The 24,337-nt window shown below is 41.5% G+C and overlaps 1 protein-coding gene across 4 annotated transcripts in view; it reads right to left on the minus strand.

Annotated features, from left to right (window-relative positions):
- Positions 1-24,337, minus strand: part of arhgef28a (Rho guanine nucleotide exchange factor (GEF) 28a) — a 54,057-nt gene that overhangs the window by 12,666 nt on the left and 17,054 nt on the right. Inside the window, exons 5-31 of one of the 4 annotated variants that reach the window (XM_050053279.1) lie at positions 21,912-22,101; positions 21,583-21,772; positions 19,585-19,654; positions 17,671-17,717; positions 17,405-17,477; positions 13,045-13,160; positions 12,647-12,918; positions 12,381-12,564; positions 12,153-12,264; positions 10,799-10,885; positions 8,885-8,927; positions 6,770-6,871; positions 5,884-6,007; positions 4,639-4,774; positions 4,495-4,550; positions 4,312-4,372; positions 4,068-4,188; positions 3,858-3,973; positions 2,981-3,121; positions 2,538-2,788; positions 2,319-2,444; positions 1,627-1,744; positions 1,244-1,498; positions 1,041-1,117; positions 740-918; positions 503-594; positions 195-380 (exon numbers count right to left, since the gene is read on the minus strand). In XM_050053279.1, the coding sequence (XP_049909236.1) occupies positions 195-380; positions 503-594; positions 740-918; positions 1,041-1,117; positions 1,244-1,498; positions 1,627-1,744; positions 2,319-2,444; positions 2,538-2,788; positions 2,981-3,121; positions 3,858-3,973; positions 4,068-4,188; positions 4,312-4,372; positions 4,495-4,550; positions 4,639-4,774; positions 5,884-6,007; positions 6,770-6,871; positions 8,885-8,927; positions 10,799-10,885; positions 12,153-12,264; positions 12,381-12,564; positions 12,647-12,918; positions 13,045-13,160; positions 17,405-17,477; positions 17,671-17,717; positions 19,585-19,654; positions 21,583-21,772; positions 21,912-22,101 (3,525 nt within the window). The remainder of the gene's footprint in view (positions 1-194; positions 381-502; positions 595-739; positions 919-1,040; positions 1,118-1,243; positions 1,499-1,626; positions 1,745-2,318; positions 2,445-2,537; positions 2,789-2,980; positions 3,122-3,857; positions 3,974-4,067; positions 4,189-4,311; positions 4,373-4,494; positions 4,551-4,638; positions 4,775-5,883; positions 6,008-6,769; positions 6,872-8,884; positions 8,928-10,798; positions 10,886-12,152; positions 12,265-12,380; positions 12,565-12,646; positions 12,919-13,044; positions 13,161-17,404; positions 17,478-17,670; positions 17,718-19,584; positions 19,655-21,582; positions 21,773-21,911; positions 22,102-24,337) is intronic. The other 3 variants (XM_050053280.1, XM_050053281.1, XM_050053282.1) reach the window with 3 other exon arrangements.

Genomic DNA, 24,337 nt, shown 5'->3' on the forward strand with positions numbered 1-24,337 from the left:
AATTACTCTACAGTTAAAGCATGTATTATATGTTTATATATTGTCTGTAGATGCAAAAGGGGGGTTAAAGTAAAGTGTATTTAATATTTTTCTCGCTTTTGTTCTGTGTTGTCAAAAACCAAAACACAAACAAAGCTGCACTGTATTTCTGTGTTTGTTCCTGCAGGGGTACAGTACATGTAAAAATATGTCACCCTCTTTCAAAGCTGCAGCCAGCAACACAGCAGCCTGGGGTAGCTCCTCAGAGTGCGGCTGGATGAGCAGTCGGGGTTCAACCAACGAGGCGTCCGTCCTCCCACTCAGAGCGGAGAGCTCTGCGTAGACCTGCAGCTTCTCCTCCAGGCTGGAGCAGATCCGCTGGTCCTGGCTCATCAGACTCTCTGATACACAAGGTCATGGGGTTCATGGATGAAGTATTGTAAAACTTTTACTCGGGGGTAAAGAACGTGCAAGACTGCGAAGCCAAAAATAACAAATAAATGATGCCACTGGTTTCATATACCTTGTAACTTGTGGATCTTCTGGATACGAGCCTCAGCAGCTCGCTTCTCCTCTTCAGATTCACTGGTGTATTCTTCCTCTTCCTCTGGACAGCTAAGCAGAGAAAACAACAACTGAGGGTTAGACTTTTTACAAATGGGGAAATCTGAATATGTAGTTCTCAATATCCTTCTCAGTTTACACACACAGACAGACAGACAGACACACACACACACACGTAAAACAGGCTTCTACACACCTCTCTACAGCCTCTCTAATGAGCCTCATCCAGGTGTTTCTTTCCTCTTTAGATGATGTGTGGACCTCGTACATTTCTGGCCCGGCGGCTGATGCGCTAATCAAAAACATCCCTCTCTCTTCGTTTGCTACTTCTCGCACTATTAACTTCTGCAGTGCGATGACTGGAGGCTTCTGATCCTGATGCACATTAAAAGTTGGGAAGGAATATTGTTTCATGAACACGATGTGATAATGGCCCAAGATAAAATAACAGCTGGGTATTTGTCTCTTTGAGATCAAAGTGATTAATGTGTGCGTACCACAGTGGCAAACGTATACTTCTGGTCTTTTTCTTGCAGGAAGATGAGTGTGTCTGTGAGAAGGAGTGCCAGGACATCTGTGAAAGTGATAAGCAGAAAAAACATGTCACAAGCCGAATCATTAATTTACATTATGTACATACTATATGCATGTAAAAAAGATGCACAATTAGGATTAATCCAACAACAAACATCAGTCTCACCTTTAAGCCGACCAGTGGCGGTCTTCCACAGAAGCACGCCCTGGTGTTTGAGCGTCTGTCCTGGCCCCATCATGTCCTGCTTGCGGAAGGTATGGCCGTTCTTCAGCTTGGCTGAGCTGCGGTTCTCCATGCGGCTCCACACTTCCTGTAACCTCTGATGCCGCTCGTACTCACTGACGCTCAGGTCCACGGCTGCTATCACCTCTCGAATCTGAGCCAGTGCTTTGGAAAGGTCGGCATGCTCCTCTGTTTCCTCTAAAGGATCAGCAAGGAGGAATACACAATGATTGAGATATCTTGTTTTACCTTAACTGATGCACTGTATATTGTGCTGTAGCGGACCATACGATGATGTAGCCAGCAGAGGGCAGTAGATGACTGACCTTGAGTGTATTTTAGGATCCTCTCCAGCAGCACTGGGTACTTTGTTATCCGTTGCGTAACCAGCAAGATGCACTCTGGGATCTCTCTCCGTCTCACCAAAGAATTATTACCTTGTTGCTTAAAAAAATAACATCAAGAGTTTTACTACATCTCCCTGAGCAGAGTAGTCGTGGTGCTTTTATTTTAAAATTATTTGAACATAAGTTACATATATTCTGGGATGGTTAAAGGGACAGTTCACCCCAAAATCAAAAATACATATTTTTCCTCTTGAAGTGCTGTTAATTAAACCATGTTGTGAGCAGTGTGATGCAGGTGCTATTTTCTGTCTACCGAACTACATCCCCCTACAGCAGGCTTCCCTCTGCGTGGTGATGCTGTTGCTTCTCTGCTGTTCTCCTGACCATTCCCACCTCACACCTCAGCACCATGGGTGCCAGGGCTTTCAGCTGCACTGCCCACAGGCTCTGAAACTCCCTATCACCACACATCCGACAATCCGACAGCATAACATCCTACACATCCCATCTCAAAACCCACCTGCTCAAGATGGCTTATTCACTTTAACACTAACTGTACCTCTGTATGGCCGATATCTCCAACACTCTAAGGATCTAGATCAATAAATAGCACTACAGGTAAAGGAAAAACATGTATTTTTGATTTTGGGGTGAACTATCACTTTAAGTACCTTAATAAAGTTCTGGAATCTCTTGTTATGCTGCTGGAGGTCTTTGAAAAAGCTGACTGCTTCGTTGTGCCGACTGCAGAAGTCTCCATACACCTGCTTCATTTTCTCGCTGTTCTCATCTGAAAACTGCAGAGAAATAAACAAACCCAGTGATTCAAACCTTCAACAGTTTCCATCTATTACACCAAAAAGAAAACGTAGCTCCAGAAGACCAGCTACCTGTTGGAGCAAGATGTCTCCTATTCGCTGGATGAGGTAGTTCCTGTGTCCCTTGGGTTGAGCTGAGCTGAGTCGCCGCTCCTTCATGGCAGCAAAGAAGGCGTGGTGAAAGACCAGCAGCTGGTCCAGACAGGGGAAGACCCGCTCCACCGCGTCTGTATCTAACTGCACTTCCTCCTTCATGCCTCGCCGGAAAACCTCGGCCATGATGTGTAGCGTCTGTAGGTGGTGAAGCTCGGTCTGCATCAGCTCTGTGGTTCACATGTAGACATTCAATGTGTTTGTCACATAAAAACATGTATTATATTGTGCCAGAAATGCCAGAATTACTCAATTATATTAAACAATTACGTATGATTACAGCAATTTTATATGAAATACTGACACTGGCAGAAAATTACACATTCCAGTGGTTTTCTTTCACAACTCTGACATCTGCTTACCGTAGATTACATCCTGCCTCTTGACAGCTCGTTTGTCCTGCTTCTTGCAGAACTTGTGCTCCACAGAAAGACTCCACGACTCAGCCTCGTAATCCACAGCATCAGCCGAGATGTCACTGTGGATACACCCATCCACGCAGTCTACAGACAGATGAGGTACAAAATCACTTTTAATCTGAACTGCCAGGATTCTGTTTTATTTACCACTGTTCACAATATTTACTGGAAAGAGGCAGGCATACAACAATCCAACTCTTATTATTATATATTATAAATACATTTACCTGCATTTATTTACCTGCTGTGAAATTATTATTACCATTTTTTCACAGTCTAAGTTTATTTTTAATGCATTAATGTGAGTTTCAAAGTTGGAAAGGCATTTTTCTTGACACATACAAACGTTTTTCCCCATTTGATTAGACAATAATTAGTTACATATTTTTATTTACATTTACAATATTTTGGTATCTAATGGCTCACATTCCTAACATTCTAAATTATTCAAAAATCATGATACATATTTGTCTTTGTTTTTGTTTGCGGATCAAGAAACACACATTTGTCACCAGTATGCCAGTATCTTTCTCAAAAAAAATGTGCTTGCTTTTAATTTAAAAAATAATTTTAGAATTAAAAAAAATGGATGAAAACCTGACTTTAAAAAACTGTAACACAATCTGCATGAAAATGGCATTTTTAAAATAACCATTTTAGACGCAGCCACTTTGTTTTTAAACTATTTCCAGCAGGAAACACAACAACATTTGTGTGCCAAGGACATACATTTCAAGTAAAAACTGGAACCTATCTGCTACTTTATAGGTATATGGAAATCTGTAAGAACTAAAAATAACAATTCTTTATTATCTCTCACCTTCTACGAAGGATGATTCAGTGGAGGTTGACGACACTGGAGTCGGCAGGAGCTCTTCTGATCGACTGGTAACCTTGCAGGCATCAGACTCTGCCTCTGGACTCTCACTGAGCCGACTGTTACACAGAGAACACAGACAACCATTATTACCTACATTTTTTTTTACCAACATCAGATCTTCATATGATGAAATTCATAAGGCTTTATGACCTCTCACTGTTTGGGAAAGTCCCAGAAAGGGGGCACGGCGGGGTCGCAGTGTCTTTCATAAGAGGTAGAGAGTTAGAGATGGGGATCACACACTGAGTAGGACTGTCTCTCACTGTGAAGTCTGTGGGAAAAGCAAAGAGAATTAACAACAATCATCCGCAGTGCAACCATGGCAAAACGCTACAAACAGGAAATGTGACAGCAAAATTGTTGGTGACAGTCGACCCTTGTGTTGTAAACTCACTCTGTGGGAGGGATGCTGTCCTATTCTTCACCATGGTAACAGCATACTTATCTTGAAGTTTCTAAGTAATACAAATGACAGAGGCTGGTTACAGCACATAAACAATTGACACAAGGACAGGATCCAGTGGAGAGGAGTAGTTTAAACAAATTTTTTATTCTATTATTTCAAGACAATGCACACCTTCAAACATGGGGGGACAGATTCCTTACAGCCCTTATGGACGATAGTAGTGCAACCTGGGAAAGAAAGATATTTTTAAGTTCATTTATGTCAATTTTTTGCAAAAAATATATGCACACTTCTTGGAATTACGCCATTACTTACTGGCGCAATGCAGCAGGTCCTTTCCAGATGCCGGTTTCTCACACACCACACATACGGTGGGGCCCAAACAGGACCCTGTGTTAAACCGATGTCCATTCAGCTGCCTATCCTTGGCCTCTCTGTCCTTCCCCTTCCCCTTGGAGAACCATGCCGGAGACATGAGAGTAAACAAAGACTCCATGCAGAGACAAAACGTGACAGCTACAGCTAAAACCTCTGAGCCAAGCAGGCCTCAATTGATATTTCTAAAAACCAGGGTGAGCGTCAATTTGCAGAGTAATCTCTTCCACATGTATGTAGATAAATGAGCCTGGCAGGAGTCTCCGCCTTGTTTCCAAACCGTAAGAAAGTCAACCGACAAGGAAATGGAGCTTAGCATAAACAACAGAAGCAGGTCGGGGAGGGCTTCCAGTCTCTGTGCTGACTCAACAACAGGGGATTAATCATTAAAAGGAAAGAGGCTGGACACCCTGTTTGGTCTGTCACTCTGACCTTGAGTTATTCCCAGAAACATTTCCTGGTTGTCTCCCACAGAGTCACATATTCCACACCTAGGTCTAGACCTGGGATACTGGCCTTCACTGAAGTTTTTTAATTCAATCATTCAATTCCACACATACCTCTGTCAGAGTAAATAATGTCATCAGACAGTACATACACCTGCAGCTATTGATCACACACTTCAGTGGAAACATCATTTGTATTTTTAAAGAGACAGTTCACCCCAAAATCAAAAATACATATTTTTTTTCTTTTACCTGTAGCGCTATTTATCAATCTAGATTGTTTTGGTGTGAGTTGTCGAGTGTTCAGTGGGTGTAGTTCAGTAGAAAGAAAATAGTTTCTAAATGAAATTGCTCACAACAAGGTCTGTAGATTATTTTGAGTCATGGTTTCTGGAAAGACACAATGTTGTGGAGTTTTTCAAATATATTTTTTGGGCGCTTTGAGCCCCATAGATCTATCTTGTTCTGTTACATTGGAGATAATGCAGACATCTCTACAGCTGATATTTCCAACACTTGACAACTAACACCAAAACAATCTAGACTGATAAACAGCAGTAAAGGTAAGAAAAAAACTTGTATTTTTGATTTTGGAACTTTCCCTTTAAGATATTAACGAGGATCAGAGTGGATTTTAGCATGTTTAGCTGGCTTATAGGTTTTGTTCAGTTATTATTCTAGTTATAATTTCTGATGTGTGTAACAGCAGAGGCGTGGAGTGTTTGTAGTCTCCATTTACCTTGGTCTTGTTGCGTGTACTGGACATCCTGCTCTTGAGAAAACTGAAGGTGCGGATGACTTTATACTTCTCTGACTCCACCTTTGTAGGGATGTTGTACTTATCCAACTCCTCCTCTTCAATTCTGAGGGAAAATGAAAATAATGTAATGCAATTTGTTATCTTGCATTTGTGTTCTTTAATTTACACCAGCCAAAAAACATCATCATCAAATCATTGTTGTTTGCAGACATGTTAGCTGGGAAAGTAACGCCATCCTGATTTTCTTCTTGCTGAGTCTACAGGACAACAAAAGCAAGTATGATGGGTTAGTGTAGGTGCAGGCGGAGAGTCCATATGAGTGTGAAATGTTCAGCTGTATATTTTCATATGCTTATGGTACACAAGTATATAACTGGCTCATGACGCGGGTTGTGGTTAGTTCACACTGCAATGTCCTGCCATGAAATGACAAACCCTTGTTAGTCGCTAAAATCTGGAAAAAAATTGTGTTAGTTCTCTGCAACTCTGTGCTGTGAAAGTAAATTTAAATTAGTACAATTGTTAGGACTGGATACATGCAACATGACAAGACTTTGGGTGTATATTGTTAAAAGACAACAACAACTTAACTATATTTCTAGGAGCACGGAGAGGAAGGAAATGAGGGACAAGGTGTTGATGTTAGGAAACAAGAAGAGCGGATGAGAAGACAAGAGACGTGAGGAAACAAGGAGACGAGATGAAACGGGAGGGAAGAAGAAACAAGGAGAGGGGAGGTGAGGAGGTTGTGGTTTGTTGTCAGTTGGTCCATACATGCTATACGTTTTGGTAAGGGTTAGTTTACTTGAAGTGGATGGTTAAAGGGTGCTAGAACAGTCAAACAGGGGTCGACCCGCCCACATACTCTTTGAGGAACTCAGACAGAGTGAGGTGTTGGAGGGACTCTGCCAGTTCCATGCTGCTCTCATCTTCAGCAGACTGGGCTCTCTTACGGAACTTAATCTCCCTGTAAGGAACAGCGCACACACACACGGACACACACTGATATCTTAATACTAATGAGAGGCCACAAAGGCCAAGGAGACATGCCACAATTACATATTAAAGAAAAATATGGTTGCTAAAGCCTTTGATACCATCTTTTAGCCCTGATTATGTCTAGTATCTTCCACTGGGGGGAGCTACTGAGATGTTGGCAGTTCAATTAGGGTATTTATCCATGAAGAGGAAGGGGAAATATCAGTTAGCACTGGCAGTGAAAATAGGATGAGTGGAACAGGAAGAGTAAAGGATGTCCTTTTTATAATCAGCGCCACCCCTCTTAGAGCAGGCACAGACCACATAAAGTAGCACTGTACACTTGTCATCATTTAGTACCGTTTATACTGTGCATTTTAAAACACAGTGCATTCCTCATGCATTGTAACTTATATCTATGATGCAGCTTGTTGTATCTGGGGCAAGAAGACACAGTTGGAAGAAGCTCAGGGTCACACTGATATATGTACGTCACTACCTCTGTTGTCACTAGAAAAAAAAACCCAGACAGGATCAAAACACCAGCTCTGCTTGACAAGGACAAAAGAGCTTCATAAAAGATGGCAGCAAACTTCACAGAGTGCCCGCTGTCACCAAGCAACCTGGTTGTCACGGTTACCCACATATGTTGCTCCTGGCGCTGAGGATTACGTATTTGATGAAACGTACTGTCATTTTAATGATGAGCAAAAGCCCCTATGAGTGAGGCCACTGTGAGAGGACAGAGGAACACTAAAATTTAACAGACAGAAAAGAGAGGTATCTGGAATACAATGTAATCCAAAAAAGACTTAAAGCTGAGGTAGGCGGTTTAATTTTAGCATCATTGGGCAAAATATTATAATAACCTTTTAGCATATTGTAATTAAAGTGGACTGAAAAAAACAACAACTTCTGTGCCTCCTCTTGGCTCTGTTTTTTAGGCTTTAGAAAATCTAGACTATAACTGGAGACTTTGGCCAATCACAGGTCATTTCAGAGAAGTAAGTTCCTATTGACTGTACTACAAATGCAGATGTACGTGCATGTCCCTTCAGTAAAAGCCTGATTCAATGGCAGAGAACGACTGCCTACACTGCAAAGCAACCCAAAAAAGCCAGATGGACTTATCAAAATGACTTTAAAATGGAGTCTGACAATAAACAAAATAAAACACGTCAACATCGGCAAAGCTTTTCAGAAATCGTGGAAAAATGTTGCTAATAGTTTAGCCTTTTGCTAGCTGGAGCCAAAGGCTCATGGCTTCAGCTTCAAGTTCACGTGTATGAAACTAACGTAAGCTAGAGCCTCAAATCAGTGAGTCCTCCACCTCACTCTCCGTCGCTACAAACCATCTCACTGGGAGGAGAGCGGGCAGCAGCTCTGGAGACAGAACCCTGCAGCAGCTGCAGCAACACGCATCCAGCCAGCTTAAACCCCAGCTCCAAGGGGACCAGACGGCTGCAACTCCCCACTGGATCATTAAACTTTCTGTTGCTGCCATTACAGAAATTAGATCTGGTGCTGCTCCTGGCCACCAGTCCACTTTGACACCTGGCGCTGTGGAGTTTGGGCTGGCCAAATTTGAGCCGTTACAGCCTCTGACCGAAGGCCTGTCTCCGAGCTGCTACCTGCTCTCCTCACAGCGAAGCAGTCCACAGCAGCAGGGAGTGAGGCGGGTGGCTAGCTAGCTAATTCTTGTCTCATTTGTGGTCAGATAAAAAAAGAGGGAGAGAGAGTGTGGGCGAGGATGAGCTGAGCGAATGCACTGCACGCAGCTCTACAATGAAATAAGATGTATAGGAAACACTGGGTTACTGTGTGAAGCGCATGCATATGCCTGTGGTTGTCTAGTGGGAAGCGCTTAAGACAATAAACAGAGCTGCGGGAGGAGGGTGTATTTTCAAATTCTGCTGTTCTTTTAATCTTAATACTTTATCAGACACCTGCCTACTCCAGCTTTAATATGACATTAAGTAAATTAAAAGTAAATCATAATTACCTTTTTTCATGTGACTGCTCGGATATACTGGAGGCTCTTTGCTCTGTGGAGATAAAGACATGAAAATGTTGTTAATCTAATCGTTTACAAACCTGACAACACATTTAAATAACAGAAAACTCACATGTTGCACCAAAAATCCATTAAAAGAATCAAGAGATGACCCCCCTCTGAGATAAAGTCAGGCAGCAGAATACACAACATTCAATATGACTGGAGGAACAGAATTAGTAAGCTTTCTTCTAACTTCCTACTGTTACAGAGTGAACATTTGATAAAGCCTGTCATGTTTCATTTACATGCCAGAGGAGCTGCTTGTATAAAAGCATCTCAGTAAAATCACAATTGTTATGCAAAGTAACAGATGATCCACAAGCACTTCACCAAGACAGAACAATACATATGAAAGCTGTAGCACGGACAGACACAAAGTGCTGACCCCTCAGAGACACCTCATATCTCTCACCAGGCTCCAAGGCAATCAGCTGTCTTTTCATTTCATCACTGCAAATGTGATTACTTCTTGCACTCCCACTGCCATTCTGATTACAACACGGCTGCGTTATGATTAGGAAAGCCACACGCATACACACACGCACGCAAACACACTCCAAGGTTATTACAGTTCTATGAATCTAATTTAGTTTTTACTTAAATTATTGTTTTAATTCCCCTCTCTAATCAACCTTGTTTTTACTTGTAGTTAATTTTCTACAGTTTTGTATTTCACTATAACCTCTATGACACATAAATAGTCACAGATTTTATATTTAAGATGATTACAGCAGTTGGAGTCAAATTTTCATTTCATGTTCACCAGGGAACACCATTTGTATTTTCAAATAATGTTGGATAATAGCCCTAAAATAAGATAACAACTGGCAGTCATGATAGAAAATCCTGCTCTGTACACGCAGGATAAAACCAAAACTTCCTAATCATGTTTCTAAGATGGAAATGATATTTAAACCAGTTTAAGTTCACATGTACTGTCATTTTTAAAAACGCAAAAATAACTTGTAGTCGCTTGGGAGCAGCTGAAACATGCTGTTAACACAACAGTGACATATTATCAAATTGAAATGGTGAGCCTGCTTATTACTTATTGCTTACTTACACATTAAGGCAGATAAAGAGCAACATTAGGAGACATATTTTTGGCCACTCGATGAATCAAAGTCCAATATTCACTCTCATTTTTACCTTTGCTTCTGTCTCCACTAACCCCAGAAGAGAATATAATAGAATAATAATAGAATAATAGAAAACTTTATTGTCTGGAACCAAAAGGCAACAGAAAATTTGTCTTTGACAGGGCTCAACACCAGGTGTACACACACACAGAAGACATTTAAAACACATCCAAGACATTTACAGGATCTAAAAAAACACGCAAAAAAGGTACATGTACAAAACATTGACACTTAAAAGAAAAGAAAAGGACCAGCAGCAAGTCATGATCAAAGCACTGTAATTCCTCTGCTGTTGAGGGCTGTTATTGCATTGCATTGATATTTGGCTGAATGAACCAAAGAAGTAAAAGTCTAGGGCACAAAACCAAAACAATGAGCTTAAATGTGCTTCAAAGCTCTGTAGAGCTGAGGGGAACTGCAGTGTCAGTGGAATTCTCTGTGGGTTAGTCATGTGATCCATTGTTGATATAAAAGTATTGATTATAGCTGCTTTAAAATCATTTTTGTATCTTTGAATCAAGTCAAATGTTTTAACCTTTTATTTTTCAGCAGATCACTGTAAAATAACCGTCAATAACCTTGACTCCCGCACTCACACACACACATGCACAGACACATTTACACTCACAGACCCACACACATAAGCACTGGCACTGACAGCGGCATGCTGGCTATGCTCGGCCTTAGCGCAGTGTGACGGCTGCAGGTGTCCAGTACTTACTACCAGGGTGGAGAAGAGACAGAGATTTAGACAGAGAGAGGGCCTGAAGGAGAGATCGGCTGTGGCTGACACTGTGGAGCACGGCATCTACAGGGCACAGTGGACAGAAGGCTGCTCACACATCAACTATAGAGGGTGCAAACTGTCACCAAGTACAGTCAACTCCAGACTGAGAGTTCTTAAAGCATTATTCATTGCAGTGTTGTCGGCTCATTGTGAATATAACTACAATCATTTTCTGAAAACTGTTCAAGGAATAGTTTGACATTTTGAAAAATATTCTTATTTGCTTTGTTACCAAGAGTCTCATGTCTGTCAGGTATTGTTTTTGTGGCTCCAAACTAGCCTTGGTGTTGTTGTTTTTTTGTATAATTTAACAAAATATAACATGTTAATTAGTGCGCTTCAGAGGTGCTCAAAGGTGGATTTTGTTATCTCTGAATACTGCCAGGTTAGCTGTTCCCCCGTTTCCACTCTTTATGCTAAGATGAGCATACAAATAGAATACAAATAGGCGTGTTTCCCAACATTGAAAACTTTGTTTTAAGGGACAGTTCACCCCAAAATCAAAAACACACAATTTTTCCTCTTACCTGTAGAGCTTCTTATCAGTCTAAACTGTTTTAGTGTGAGTTACCGAGTGTTAGAGATATGAGTCATGGAGATGTCTGCCTTCTTTCCAGTATAATGGAACTAGATGGCACTCAGCCTGTGGTGCTCAAAGTACCAAAAAAGTACATTAAAAAAATTCAACAGCAGTATCTCTTTCCAGAAATCATGACCCTGCTGCTCAAGATATTTCACAGACCTTGTTGTGAGCAGTTTCATGTTGGAACTATTTTCTTTCTACTGAACTTCACCTGCTTACCATATCACTGTGCAGAAGGAAGGGTGCATACTATTAGCTCACCTAGCACCACTGAGCTAGCTAACATTGCTCAGCCAAGGAGAACGCCAATAATGTTTACATCATGCGCTGTCACAGGCACAAGCAGATTGTATTTGAGACAAGGCAAACATCTCTATGGCCAGTATTTCCAACACATAGCAACTCATACCAAAACAATCTGGATTAATATATAGCACTACAGGTAAGATATGTATTTTTGATTTTGTGATGAGCAGTTCCTTTAAGCTCATTCATTTTGGGGAGTTGACTGCACTTTATATCAGTAGTGAGACCATCTACAGTTGACAGCTGGTTTAAAATGAACGGAACATAAAAAGTGAGCTCTTGCACCAACCATTAGTGACGCACCAAACAAGTGAGGTTAGTTAATGAAAACTTTGTTAGTTAAGTGTTAGACTACATCTCTAACTATGTGACAGAATAAACTGTCCTGGTGTTACTGACCAGGACTGATGTCTGACGTGTGGTTGTCCCGGGCAAAACGAGCAGGCCGCAAGCTGATTTTGGGGGAGGAGTAAGAATATGAACGCAGTCGAATCCCCTGGTCCCCCAGTTCCTAGAACAGGAAAATAATAATAACTGAAAACAAAGACATAAGACTTCAAACTCATGATATTAGGAGAAGCGGAAAAATCTGCTGAGAGTGTGCAAGAGCCTGAGATGTTGTTTTACTTTTATGGTGGGTTCACATGCTGAGGAGGCAGACTGGCTGCGAGTGCATGTGAGGTCAGGGGAAGGACGGAAGCTTTCCCTTTTGTCTTCACTTTTCTCAACATCTGACGAGAGTGGAGAGAGCGGAGACTTTGGCTCGATACTGTCCTCTTCACTGTCTACTTCCAGAGCCACTAGACTGGGACTGGAGCAATAAAAGGCCAGTTACACATAGAGTCACCTGAAAACACTGCCTACTGAAGAAATCTTTCTACGATGTTTAATACCTGAGGTCGCAGGTGTCCATTGTTGGACTTTCGCTCTGATTGGTCGGCTCGGAGGAGAGGGGACGGTTCAGCCTAGCGAGGGCCTGGCCAGGGGGGGAGAGTGGGGGAGAGCAGGGTAGAGAGGGAGGGTAGGAATCTTCTGAATAGGGTGGAGGAGTGTCAGTGGCCAGCAGGAGATCTTCTGAGTCCACTGTGTCCCATAACCCACTGTCTGTCCCCGTGCTGTCCGTGGTCACTCCACTGACACTACACTTGATATCTATATCTTCTTCCTATGGTAAAAAACACGGGAGAAAAAAGTGCAAAAAAAAAAAAAGAAGCAATGTATTAAAAAAGCAGCAAAACACAAAAGATAAAATGATGAATGTGGGCTTAAAGAAGGGGGGTTGATGTATGACCTGAGTCCACTGTGTGATGGTCTGATCACTGCTGTTGATCACAGAGGGCAGAGGGTCTGCAGCACGCTGGGTGAACCTGCTCTCCTCTCCACTGGACTGAATGGGATGCCCATTTACTGTAATAAACAAAGAACAATCTCAGGATAGCTTCAGTATAGTTTACAATACTTCAAACAGACTACTTGTCTCCCTCCCTTTTCCCAGTAAAGATAAACTGCTCTACAGGAGCGTATTGTACTGTACAAGATGTCTACTAGGAATTTGTTTTTATCCTGCTGAATGATTTAAATGTCCTGTTGAATACAGAGAGCAGCTCTAAGAGTAGCGTAAGTTAACCAGATAGCCTAACCACACAACCAAAACTCATCAACAACCATGTACATGTCAACAACAAGCAGATATGCCAGAGCAGAGAAAATAAATTACCAAACATAACATTGGACTGTTAAGTCTTATTTACTTCAGTAAGCCTTCTGTCCTGCCTCCTCCTACTGATTTGGGATCATTTTGCTATAATTTATTGATCTTTCATCATTTAAATGTCAAGGCTTAGAGGGAAGAAAGGAAAATGTGATGAGACACTGCATACCTACTCCCTGTTTGACCTTTAAAGGTTTGTTTTCACAGAAAAATCCACATATCAACCTTACCGGCAGGCTGTCTCCTTTCTCGGAACAAAACTGGATTATTGACTTGAGTCATGCTCTCTTTTATTTACCACATCTGCTCAGTAATATTCATGTACACCCTCTCTTTGTGATATTCATAAATAGAATAAAAAGACCACGATTTTAACACCTGGGTTAGTTTTTAACTCTTTACAGCCAGCATTTATTACTATTACGGAATGCTACTTGATCCAGAATCTTCTTTACTTTTAGCCACACACTGGAAGTGAAGCTCTATGGATGGCATGCATACAGTAGCTCCATCATCAAATCAAAGGTCATTAAAATATGACCAAATTGCTGCAAAACAATGACAATCCCATTAGCTTCAACTGTACTTTCTGTTGTAGCGCTAACTAATGTTCATCCATCCATCTATCCATCCATTTTCGTAACCGCTTATCCTCTTGAGGGTCGCAGGGGGGCTGCAGCCTATCCCAGCTGACATTGGGCGAGAGGCGGAGTACACCCTGGACAGGACGCCAGACTATCGCAGGGCTGACACATAGAGACAGACAACCATTCACACTCACATTCACACCTATGGCCGATTTAGAGTCACCAATTAACCTGCATGTCTTTGGACTGTGGGAGGAAGCCGCAGTACCTGGAGAAAACCCACGCAGACACGGGGAGAACATGCAAACTCCGCACAGAAGGGCTCCCTCCTGGGATTGAACCAGGAACCCTCTTGCTGTGAAGTGACAGTGCTAACCACTACACCACCGTGCCGCCATGCTAACTAATGTTAGCATGCTAATATGCTAAACTTAGGTGGTGAACATGATAAACAGCAGACATGCTAAACATTAGTATGTCAGCATTGTCATTGTGGGCATGTTAGCATGCTGATGTTAGCATCTAGCTCAGCTCAAATCACTGCTGTGCCCAAGTACAGCCTCACAGATCTACTAGCATCCTTTAAACTCTTTGTCTTGTTACTTCATTAATTATTGAGAAATCTGAAAAGTATTGATATAGAGTGACAGAAGTTTTCATTAAATGTATTATTTAATATATACTTTTTTTGACATGATTACTTATGCATTAACATTTCAACATTTTATGTAGTGTTGGGTATTTTAAAGGGACAGTTCACTCCAAAATCAAGAATACATGTTTTTTTCTCTTACCCTGTAGTGCTATATATCAGTCTAGATTGTTTTGGTGAGAGTTGCAGAGTGTTGGAGATATCGGCCATAGAGATGTCTGCTCTCTTTCTAATATAAAAGAACTAGATGGCACTTAAATCCACAGCTCATCTATTTCTGGATGACAGGCTTGCGTTTGTGCCAGTGAGATGTCAACATTAATGGTGCCCTCCTGGCTTAACATTAGCTAGTTCAGTGGTGCTTGGTGAGCTAGCAGCAAATGCATGCTTCCTTCTCTGCAGTGATACGGTTGGAAGGTGACTTGAAACTGACATACATGAAATTGCTCACAACAAGGTATGTGGATTATCTTGAGTAACTGGTCATGATTTCCGAAAAGAGACATTGCTATTGAGTTTTTCAAGTGTATTTTTTGGCACTTTGAGCATCACAAACCAAGTGCCATCTAGTTCCATTATACTAGAGAGAAGGGAGACATTTCTATGGCCAATATCGCCAACACTCAGCAACTCACACCAAAACAATCTAGATTAATAACTAGCACTACAGGGAGGGAGAAAAATATGTATTTTTGATTTTTTTTTGTGAACTGTCCCTTTAAATAATGCAACGTAGATGATTATATGTTTTGTATATAAATCTTAATCTGTAACTAAAGCTATCAAATGTATATATGAAGTAGAAAGTACATTATTTCTGTCTGTAAAGCAGTGAAGTAGATGTACAAAGTAGCATCAAGTAAAGTTAAAGCACCTCCATAATGTAAGAAGAATAAAGCAAATGTGTACTGTTATGTACCACTGCTGACATGAGTACAAAAGCGGTGAATGGTATTTCTACCACAACAATGTGGAAAATTACCTCTCTTGATGAGAAGCCATTTTCATAGCTCTCTGTGCACTTTCCACCCACACTTTGAAGTCTGGACCAGCCATGCCTGCACTAATGTGAGGGAAATCCTGGGCATCACAGAGCCATTTCCTCTCTGCTGCTCTCCCACAGTGAAGACAGCAGCATGGAGTTCAAACATACAAGGCAGACCTCTCATATACATTCACTGTATTCTCTATTTTCTTTATGTCTTTCTGCTTGAAATCAAACTATTAGTGTGTATGCAGATTTACACACAGACACTACAATCTACTCTTTTTTTTATTTTAAGGATGGTGACAGATTGACGGAACACCGGTCTCAGCTGGTAGACTAATTGTCACACCAGCTCGCTCCAACAACAACTGACAGGGGTGAGTTATGTCAGTGAAAGCAAAGAAACCCTTACGATCATTTCAACAGATCTGGAAAAAAACAATAATTCTGGATGACAACTTTGCACCACAGCGACCTCGAGGCGCTGTCATCAACAACAAAAATATTCAGCTCCACAGTAAATTTGATGACTTGAGCAACACACAAGAATCTGCAGTCCTGCTTCAGGGGGAAACATTGGGATCAATGCTCCCTGTCACCACTTCACATCATAAACACACACTCACACACACACACACTTCAGTTTATGGTCACAAAGTTTATGGGCTCTCTAGAGTTTACAACAAACTCTTCATTCTTCCACAACAACACACAGGAAATTAGCATTCACAGTAACCGTGGCAACACCTGAAATATCTAAGCATCCTCCTCAAAGTTTTCACTAGCCAGTGAGTGTTTGCACTAGCGCAGCTTATACAACCTTGTCTGCACGCTCGTGTTTAAAGAGAATCCAAGGTTAATGTATGCGGCTCACCTAAAATGTCAGCTTTTGTAAACCTACCATATTTGAGCTTGTTAACATTCCTGTCTCAATTCGATACAGAGCTCCACTGTCCCATCCAGGGGAGTCGGGGGAGGGGATGGCAGGGTGACAGGCCAGAGGGGGGGCATCTCCCAACTCAGACAGAGTTTGAGTGGGGCACGCACGCCTGACCCCATTCCTGCCTTTGTCCCAATGACAGGGCAGATTCCTGGACTCTCAGACTGAGTCATTGTGGAAGACCCAACCTGCACTGCCTGAAGCCAGACTCCAGCAGGATAATACATCAGTTTAATCAAAGAAAACTGCTCATCAGCGTCAGACAGAAGTAAATCCCTGTCTGTGTCTGTGCAGCAGTTAGTGTATTGATTTCCTATGATGTGATTCAAAACAGAGCTCTGCGTATTGTACCAGCGCCATGAGAGAAAGGCTTCCAGTCAGGGCTTCTCAGTCAGCTTATTATGCATCGTTCCCACACCCTGCTGTTCAATACAGCCACAAATATGTTGTTGTGTTTTTGTTATGAATTACCCATTCATTATTTAAGCCACATGGAGCTCCTTTCTAATGCTTGTGCAAAATAAAAATATTTAACCAGAGGTTGATTCATGACACACTCACACCCTCCTCTCAGGAAGAGTAGCAGTAGCACATCAGGTCCTCTGGATATAACTCTGCTACTGAGCAATTGAAACCAGATGCCAGAGTATTATAGCCATAACATTAAAATGGAAACTGTGTTTTGGTTTCTTTTGTGTTTGCCAAAGAAATCTCTCATTTATCTTAAATCCTCGAGGTGGATTAATCAACAAAGAACAGCAGAGAAGAATTACCAGATAATGAGGATGGGTACTCTCCTTCATCGTCGTCATCATCCAAAGAAAGAACAAGCTGTTCTTCAAAAACCTTTAAACAAACCAAAAATCACACAGAGACAGTGTAGCTCTTAGGAAAAATTCAAGTACTGTTTACCTGAAAATAAGACAGATACAATCACAGTTGCATGCAAGAACCAGTAACAAACTTAAGAGAGCAAATCTATAAACGTTTACAGCACACAGCGCACCTCTGTCCCATGTAAATCTGCCTGTATACTCACATTGTCCACCAGCACATGCTCTTCTACTCGCTGCTCCTTGCAAACGCCTGTGCAAAAAATTAAAATATTTAGCCAGAAGTTGACACATGACACACTAACACATCCCTTCCCAACAAGCGCTGTGCAGGCGGCACGACATCAGCCCCTCTGGATGTTACTCTGCTATCCAGGAATGGAAAACAAACCAAGGAGATGTTGTGCTCGTGTGAAGCAGCAGGTCCAGAGGAAGAGCACATGCTCCCTACTGTTGGGTTGTTATTTTGAGAGGATTAATGGACAGCTGCTGAAGTCAGGACAGGGTTAAGGTCAATACTGCGGAACACTTCCTGCTTCCCTTTATGAGTCGATAGTGCCATGTGCCATCTCTATGGTTACCAAAAACAGTGGCCAACGGTTGAGTGAGAGCAACAAAATGTGTGTGTGTGTGTGTGTGTGTGTGTGTGTGTGTGTGTGTGTGAGCGAGACGGACAGAAAACAAAACAGGTAGTCGCAGCACGGACAATCTGCAAGGGTCTCCTACTGTGTGTGCCTGCATGCCAGCCTGAGCACATCACCTCAGGGACAAAAACAATCTGCCCCCTAAGTTTTCTCTGTACCCTCTGAGGAAGAGCAAACACATGTGTAAAGGAGAGTGCCTTTCATGGTCTCTGCTGGAAGTGTTTTCTTAGTCTCTTTAGGTTGGAAGTGATGGATGTCTGACCATACAAATGTTTGCTCAACTGAATCTGTGGCGGTTTGTTTTGCACGGTTTGCAAGTTTCTGTACTTGCATGCCGCCAGTACACAGACAGACAGCAAATAAGTGCTGTCTGTGCAAGCAGAGACCACTGTGAAGACAAAACTAATGATTATTTTTTAATTAAATAATCATTCAATCTCCAAAATGTAAGAAAAGAGTAAAAATGGCCATCATAATTTCCCAGAGCCACAGGTTACATCTTCAACACTGCAAAAACAATCCAAACATATTTAATCAATAATGTCATAAAACAAAGAAATTAATTAATCGACTAAAACTTACAGCACTAGACACAACTACATCTGTGAGTCTCATGTAATTGTGTGTGTGCGTGTCTGGCTCTGTGTGTGACGTTTGTTTTTTAGAGCTCATGTTACACAGCTGATGCATCCATGTGACAGCTAGCGTGTGGCACATTTAGGAGAACGCAGAGAACAAAGGGGTTTGGATTGAGGTGTGTCTCATGTAGAATTGTCACGGGTAAACACACACTTGATTACAAGTGATTACAAGTCCTTACTTACAATTAGTGTAATCAGGTGCTGATTCAAGGACTTTTTATTCCAAAAATCAGTCATTCTACTCAGAAATTCATGTAGTGTTGCACTTTGACTACTTTTTCATGCAGGTGGATAATGGTGATACATCTCTTGAGTCCCTGATAACCAGATCTCATTGTGAGATGCAATTAAGTGTCCACTGTAAACAACAACTCAATAGTTGATACAGCACAGAGTTTAATAAACCCTAACCCTAACCCTAACCCTTTACCTTACTTACACATGGCTTTCTCAGCCCAAACAGCACTGGCACCTGGGTTTGTTGAAGGTGGCAGTGCTGTTTGGGCTGAGAAAGCCATGTGTAAGAAAGGTAAAGGAGGCTGAGGGTCGGTGCGGGGAACTGGCATTAGGGGAGTGTAGGGGAGTGTTTCTGGGAAGCCAGAGATCACTGTCTAGCCTCCTGGAGGCGTCGAGGGACCAACTAGACGAAACACTGTTGAAACGAGGTTCCCAAAGACGTGTTAGTTACGTGTTAGTTATCACTGCTCATTGGTCTGTATAGTTAAGCCTTGCCATAATAACTTATCATAGGGCTTAGGAGGTTATTCACTGAGCGCTGATCCTTTATCTAGAGCACAAACTTCTTGTGTTTATTTGAACGAATATTTCATCTTACCTTTATCACTAGGAAGGATTTCCTCTTTGCCTCTCTTGTCTTCCTCATTATCAGCTTTGAGCACACTGATCTGGAACACAAACGGATCTCATGTGAACACAGTCGTAATGCACCCTGATCTAACTTTTTCAGTCCCAATGGGCTTTGGGCATCTGCCGATACTAAGTACTGATCCAAGGCCAGTGTTAGTTAATAACCTGTACTGTATGCTTCACTGTGAGGAGCTGACTTTCTTATGTGCAAGTCAACATTAGGCTTAGCAATAGCAATAGCAAGTTTATTTCTACAGAGTGGTGAATAACTGAGTCCTAACACCAGGATATGAGTCAGCATTTCAGCACTCCCGGTTCTCTTGTCTCAAAGTCTGTGTTTTTTTTTTTAAATGGGTTTTTTGGTTAGATGCCTGAAATAATGTCTTAAAGCTTAGGAAAATGTCATGTTTTTTTCTACGACATAAAATACATCAGTAAACACCCCCCTTGTGAATTTTGAAGCTTTTACGCTAAATGAGTCTACAGAATGTCACTACACCGAACATGGTTTTACAGCCTTGTTGTTGAGGCGCCGCTAAGTCATGCAACTGTAGTATAGTTCATTATAGCCTATTGTTAGCTTGCTACTGCTGTTGATTGCATTAACGTAACGTTTTTGGCTTCATGCACCACTGAGCAACTTTCTTTGGAAAGAATGAGGTTCTGCCTCCAATGCTGTATCTAGTTCTCTTTATACATCCATGCAGAGAGCCAGTGAAAGATGAGCACTGAAAAAATGGAGGGAAGTTTTCCAATGTTCATTTTGATATACTACCCACATTGTTATGACACAAAGCAGGTTGAAAATCAGCCAAGTATTCCTTTAGGTATTTAAGTAAAAAAAAATAAAAGTTCCTGATAATACATGATACATTATCTCCAAAATCATAAAAGTGGTGTTCATTTGTGAAGATTATCTTGCTAAACAAAACGTGAAAGTATCAAAAATGTTTGTTTTTTATGAGCTTATTTTTCTGCAATAATCCAAAATCCAATGGAAAAATCCCACAGGTTTTTGATGAGGGAACCAGAGACATGCTAACGTCTGCATCTGCATGCATAAAAAAAAGTCATCACCGCAGAAATCTGTTTCAAATTGTGTACACAGGGTAAAGTCAGTGTGCATCACATAAATAAAAGCAAGCGTGTCAACATATAAATATAATAAAACTGACTTTAACATTGCTTCCTAACCTTGTAAAACAAAATATGAAAAAAAAAATACACAAACATCTGAATTGTTGATCATTAATTAAATAAGAAATCATGCACCAGAAACTTGATGCAAAATCTTCAAAATTACAATTAAAAACTTACAAAGGAATAAAATATACAGCATAAAACATCTGAATTGAATAGATCCATTATCACTGAATTGTGATCCAGCTACTTGAGACAGTATCAGCTAATATCCAATATCAGTATCGGATCTTTGCATCTGCAGTAAATTATACAAAGAAATCACCACATAACAGCTCAAAGATTAGGATATTATCAGGTAATATGGGCATATTGTCTAAGATTGACAAAGACAGCTGTAGAATTGTAAAAGCAAAACCCTGCAGATTAACTTATGTGATCAAATATTCCATAATAACATCAAGTAAGTTTATTTTGCACAATGTAAGATCACTGCATCCTGAACTGTCTGCCCTTTTCACATTACTGCCTCATGTCCTTTGATTTACTAGCTGCAATAGCTGTAGTGTTTTGTTCACTGTTACTTGCTCAACTCTTATCAAAATGTCTGATTGCATGTTAAAGTGTGTGGGAGTCGAGGGCTTTTTTGTTTACATTAGCTTGAACAAAACCTGAACAAATGGCCTTATCTCGACAGCAACGACACATTACATCATGCATGGAGACGCATGGGAATATTTATCAGCCATTCCTGTCTTATATTATGTGATAGATGGGTTTGCGATAAGGTTTTCAAATAAAGGTGTTCCCAGTGGTTTGCTCTCACCATTTTTAGGATGCTGTGGTCTCCTACTTTGTTTCTTAAGGTCGTGATGCCATCCTGAGGGGAGCTTCCCGGTGTTTGCCGCACAGTGAGTGTCAGGGAGTCCATCCCTGGACAAAACCTCAGCATGCAGGAGCTGTCGGACCACACACACCACACACCTGGAACAGGGCCGACTACAGGACCTGGAGGACTGATGAGGAAAAGGACAGATTATATGAAATGAGGTTAACAGAACAGAAAGGAGCCTCCCCTATGAATCAGCCTTTTCAGAAGTCTTCATTAGTCATCATGCGTCAAAAATAACACATCAGATAAAATCACAGCCTTACGCTGCCAGCACTCTGAACATGGCATGCTGTCCGTCCTTCTGAGCCAGCTGGAGAGGTGTGTCTCCCTCCTGATTGGGTAAGGTCAACACCCTTTGACCCCTTGGCTGGTGGATTAAGAAACGGGAGAGATGGACCAAACCCAAGCGCACTGCAAGATGAAGGAGGGTTTCTTTGGGTTGAAGCTCAGCAGCTTGAGAAAGAGACAAAGAATGAAGAGGGAATGATGTGCAGGCATAGACACAAACGTATACTACATTTTTACCTGACATGAATTGAGCGATCAAGTAGAATCACATTAGACTTTCGGCAGTTATATAAGGCTTTTGCACATCTTAAAATGAATGAACAGACAGGGGTTCAGCATCTTGGCATTCTGTCCGGCTGAGCTGTAAAGGTAGCTAGCTCAGTGTAACTAGGTGAGCTAGCAGTAGATGCATGCTTCCTTTTGCCAGTGATTTGGTTGGTGGGTGTAGTTTGGTAGAATGAAAATAGTTACTTTATGAAACTGCTAACAGCAAGGTCTGTGGATTATCTTGAGTAACTGGGTCATGATGTTTGGAAAGAGACACTGCAGTTGAGTTTTTCAAATGTATTTTTGGGGAGCTTTGAACACCACAAGCCTAGTGCCATCTGGTTCCGTTATATTCAAGAGAAGCCAGATATCTCTGGCCAAAATCTCCAACACTCAGCAACAAAACAATCTAGAATGATAAATAGCACTACAGGTAAGAGGAAGGCTATGTAGTTTTGATCTGGGGGTAAACTGTCCCTTTAATAAGCATACTTTAGTTAAAAATGTCCATACTAGGACCATACTAGTCTATACTGTAGGTCTTCAAAACTATACTATATACTATACTATACTTTACAGGCTGTTGTTCATCTTAAAGAAGGTTTTCAATGCTGGAAAGATGGTCCTTTTATAAAACTAGGCTGTCTATGCAGGAGAAATACAAATACTTACGAAACTGGTGCTACATGACTATAAAAAAAACTTTTGTTTAACAGGTGGAATACCTACAACTACCAGAATGCACTGCATAACAGTGGACCACTTAACGCTCCTGCTGGTGGAATGAAAGCTTGGATGCATTTCCACAGCAAACAATATGGCATCTAGTTGGTAACAAACAATCTCAAATTACAGTTAAACAGGAAGTTAAAATATGATTCTGAAAACATCTGAGGCGAGAAGTAGGCAAAGCAGTAACAGAATCTTGGTTCATATTTGGTCAGTACTGCTTAGTTTTAACATTGGATCGGAGTTAAGTCTAAATTTGAGAGAGGGAGAGGCAAATTTGTGTTTCCCAGGATAGCAAAGTCATGACCTGCCCTACTTTGCCTTTAAATGGTTTACCCTGACATTCTTACCCTAACCCTAATCAATCTCACTCTTCTTGCCTAAACCCAAACAGTTCAACCAATGACGGTAACCAGTAATAGGCACACAGAGGGAGAGTAGGGCTGGTCATGCCTTTGCTATCCTAGGAAACACAAATTTGTATGGTAGAGGCGGCAGGTCTCTCTCTTGATCTCCATCTATACTCCTTGTGTCCGTGGTGAGGAAGTATAATCTGTTGTTTGAGCAACATCCCAAGAGTCCCCAGGAAGTGTGCCTAGCTTTGAATCAAATTTTTGCAGTGGCTAAACAGTGGAATTACAACTTCCAAGCCAATCATTTAATACCATTGGGCTAGAACTTAGATTCTCTGCCTGAGCCCGAGCCCAACCCGGAATTTCCCACCACTATCCTCGAGTTCGGACAGGTTGGGCTCCTCATAATAGACCTAGGCTATGGAACCAACAACTTACCACACCTGGGGGGGAGGGGTCGCGCACATGTGAGTTGTCGACGGTGACAATGTGTGTGTCAGCTTCGTCGAGTGTATTAAGTACAGCACGATGCTGGTATATGACAGCAAAAAGACAGGGACCTCGAAACTTATGAGGCACATGACGAAGGCTTGCCATGGAAAGAAAGACAAGAGTCAGCCTTCACTGTCCACGTTCGTATCCTTAAATAAAAAATGTCGGGTTTAAACCGGGCTCGGGCTCGGGCTCGGGCTCGTAATTACAGTTTAAGGGATGGGACGGGCCGGGCTTGGACAGAACATGCACGGGCTGGGGTTGGGTTGGGCTGGATTTTTTGGGCCTGATCTAAGCTCTACATTGGGCCCAAAAATACTTTTCCCATAGACTTACATTTTGAAAGAGTTGTCTGTAAACCAGTGGATTTTTTTGAGCATCACAACTGCTGCAAAATGATTTGTTTCAATATCAGTATTTGATCTATTCTGTCCGATAACATTTAGAAAGTCTAGAAGAGCCGCATGATTAAATCATTTTATCCCCATTCAAGGTAGCAGAACGCTAAACTGGAAGTTGTTGGCTCGGCCAGCATCAGTCTCCAGTGCACTTGTTCCAAA

Source organism: Epinephelus moara, chromosome 9 (assembly GCF_006386435.1).
Source record: "Epinephelus moara isolate mb chromosome 9, YSFRI_EMoa_1.0, whole genome shotgun sequence".
In the NCBI taxonomy this organism is placed as follows: Eukaryota; Metazoa; Chordata; class Actinopteri; order Perciformes; family Serranidae; genus Epinephelus; species Epinephelus moara.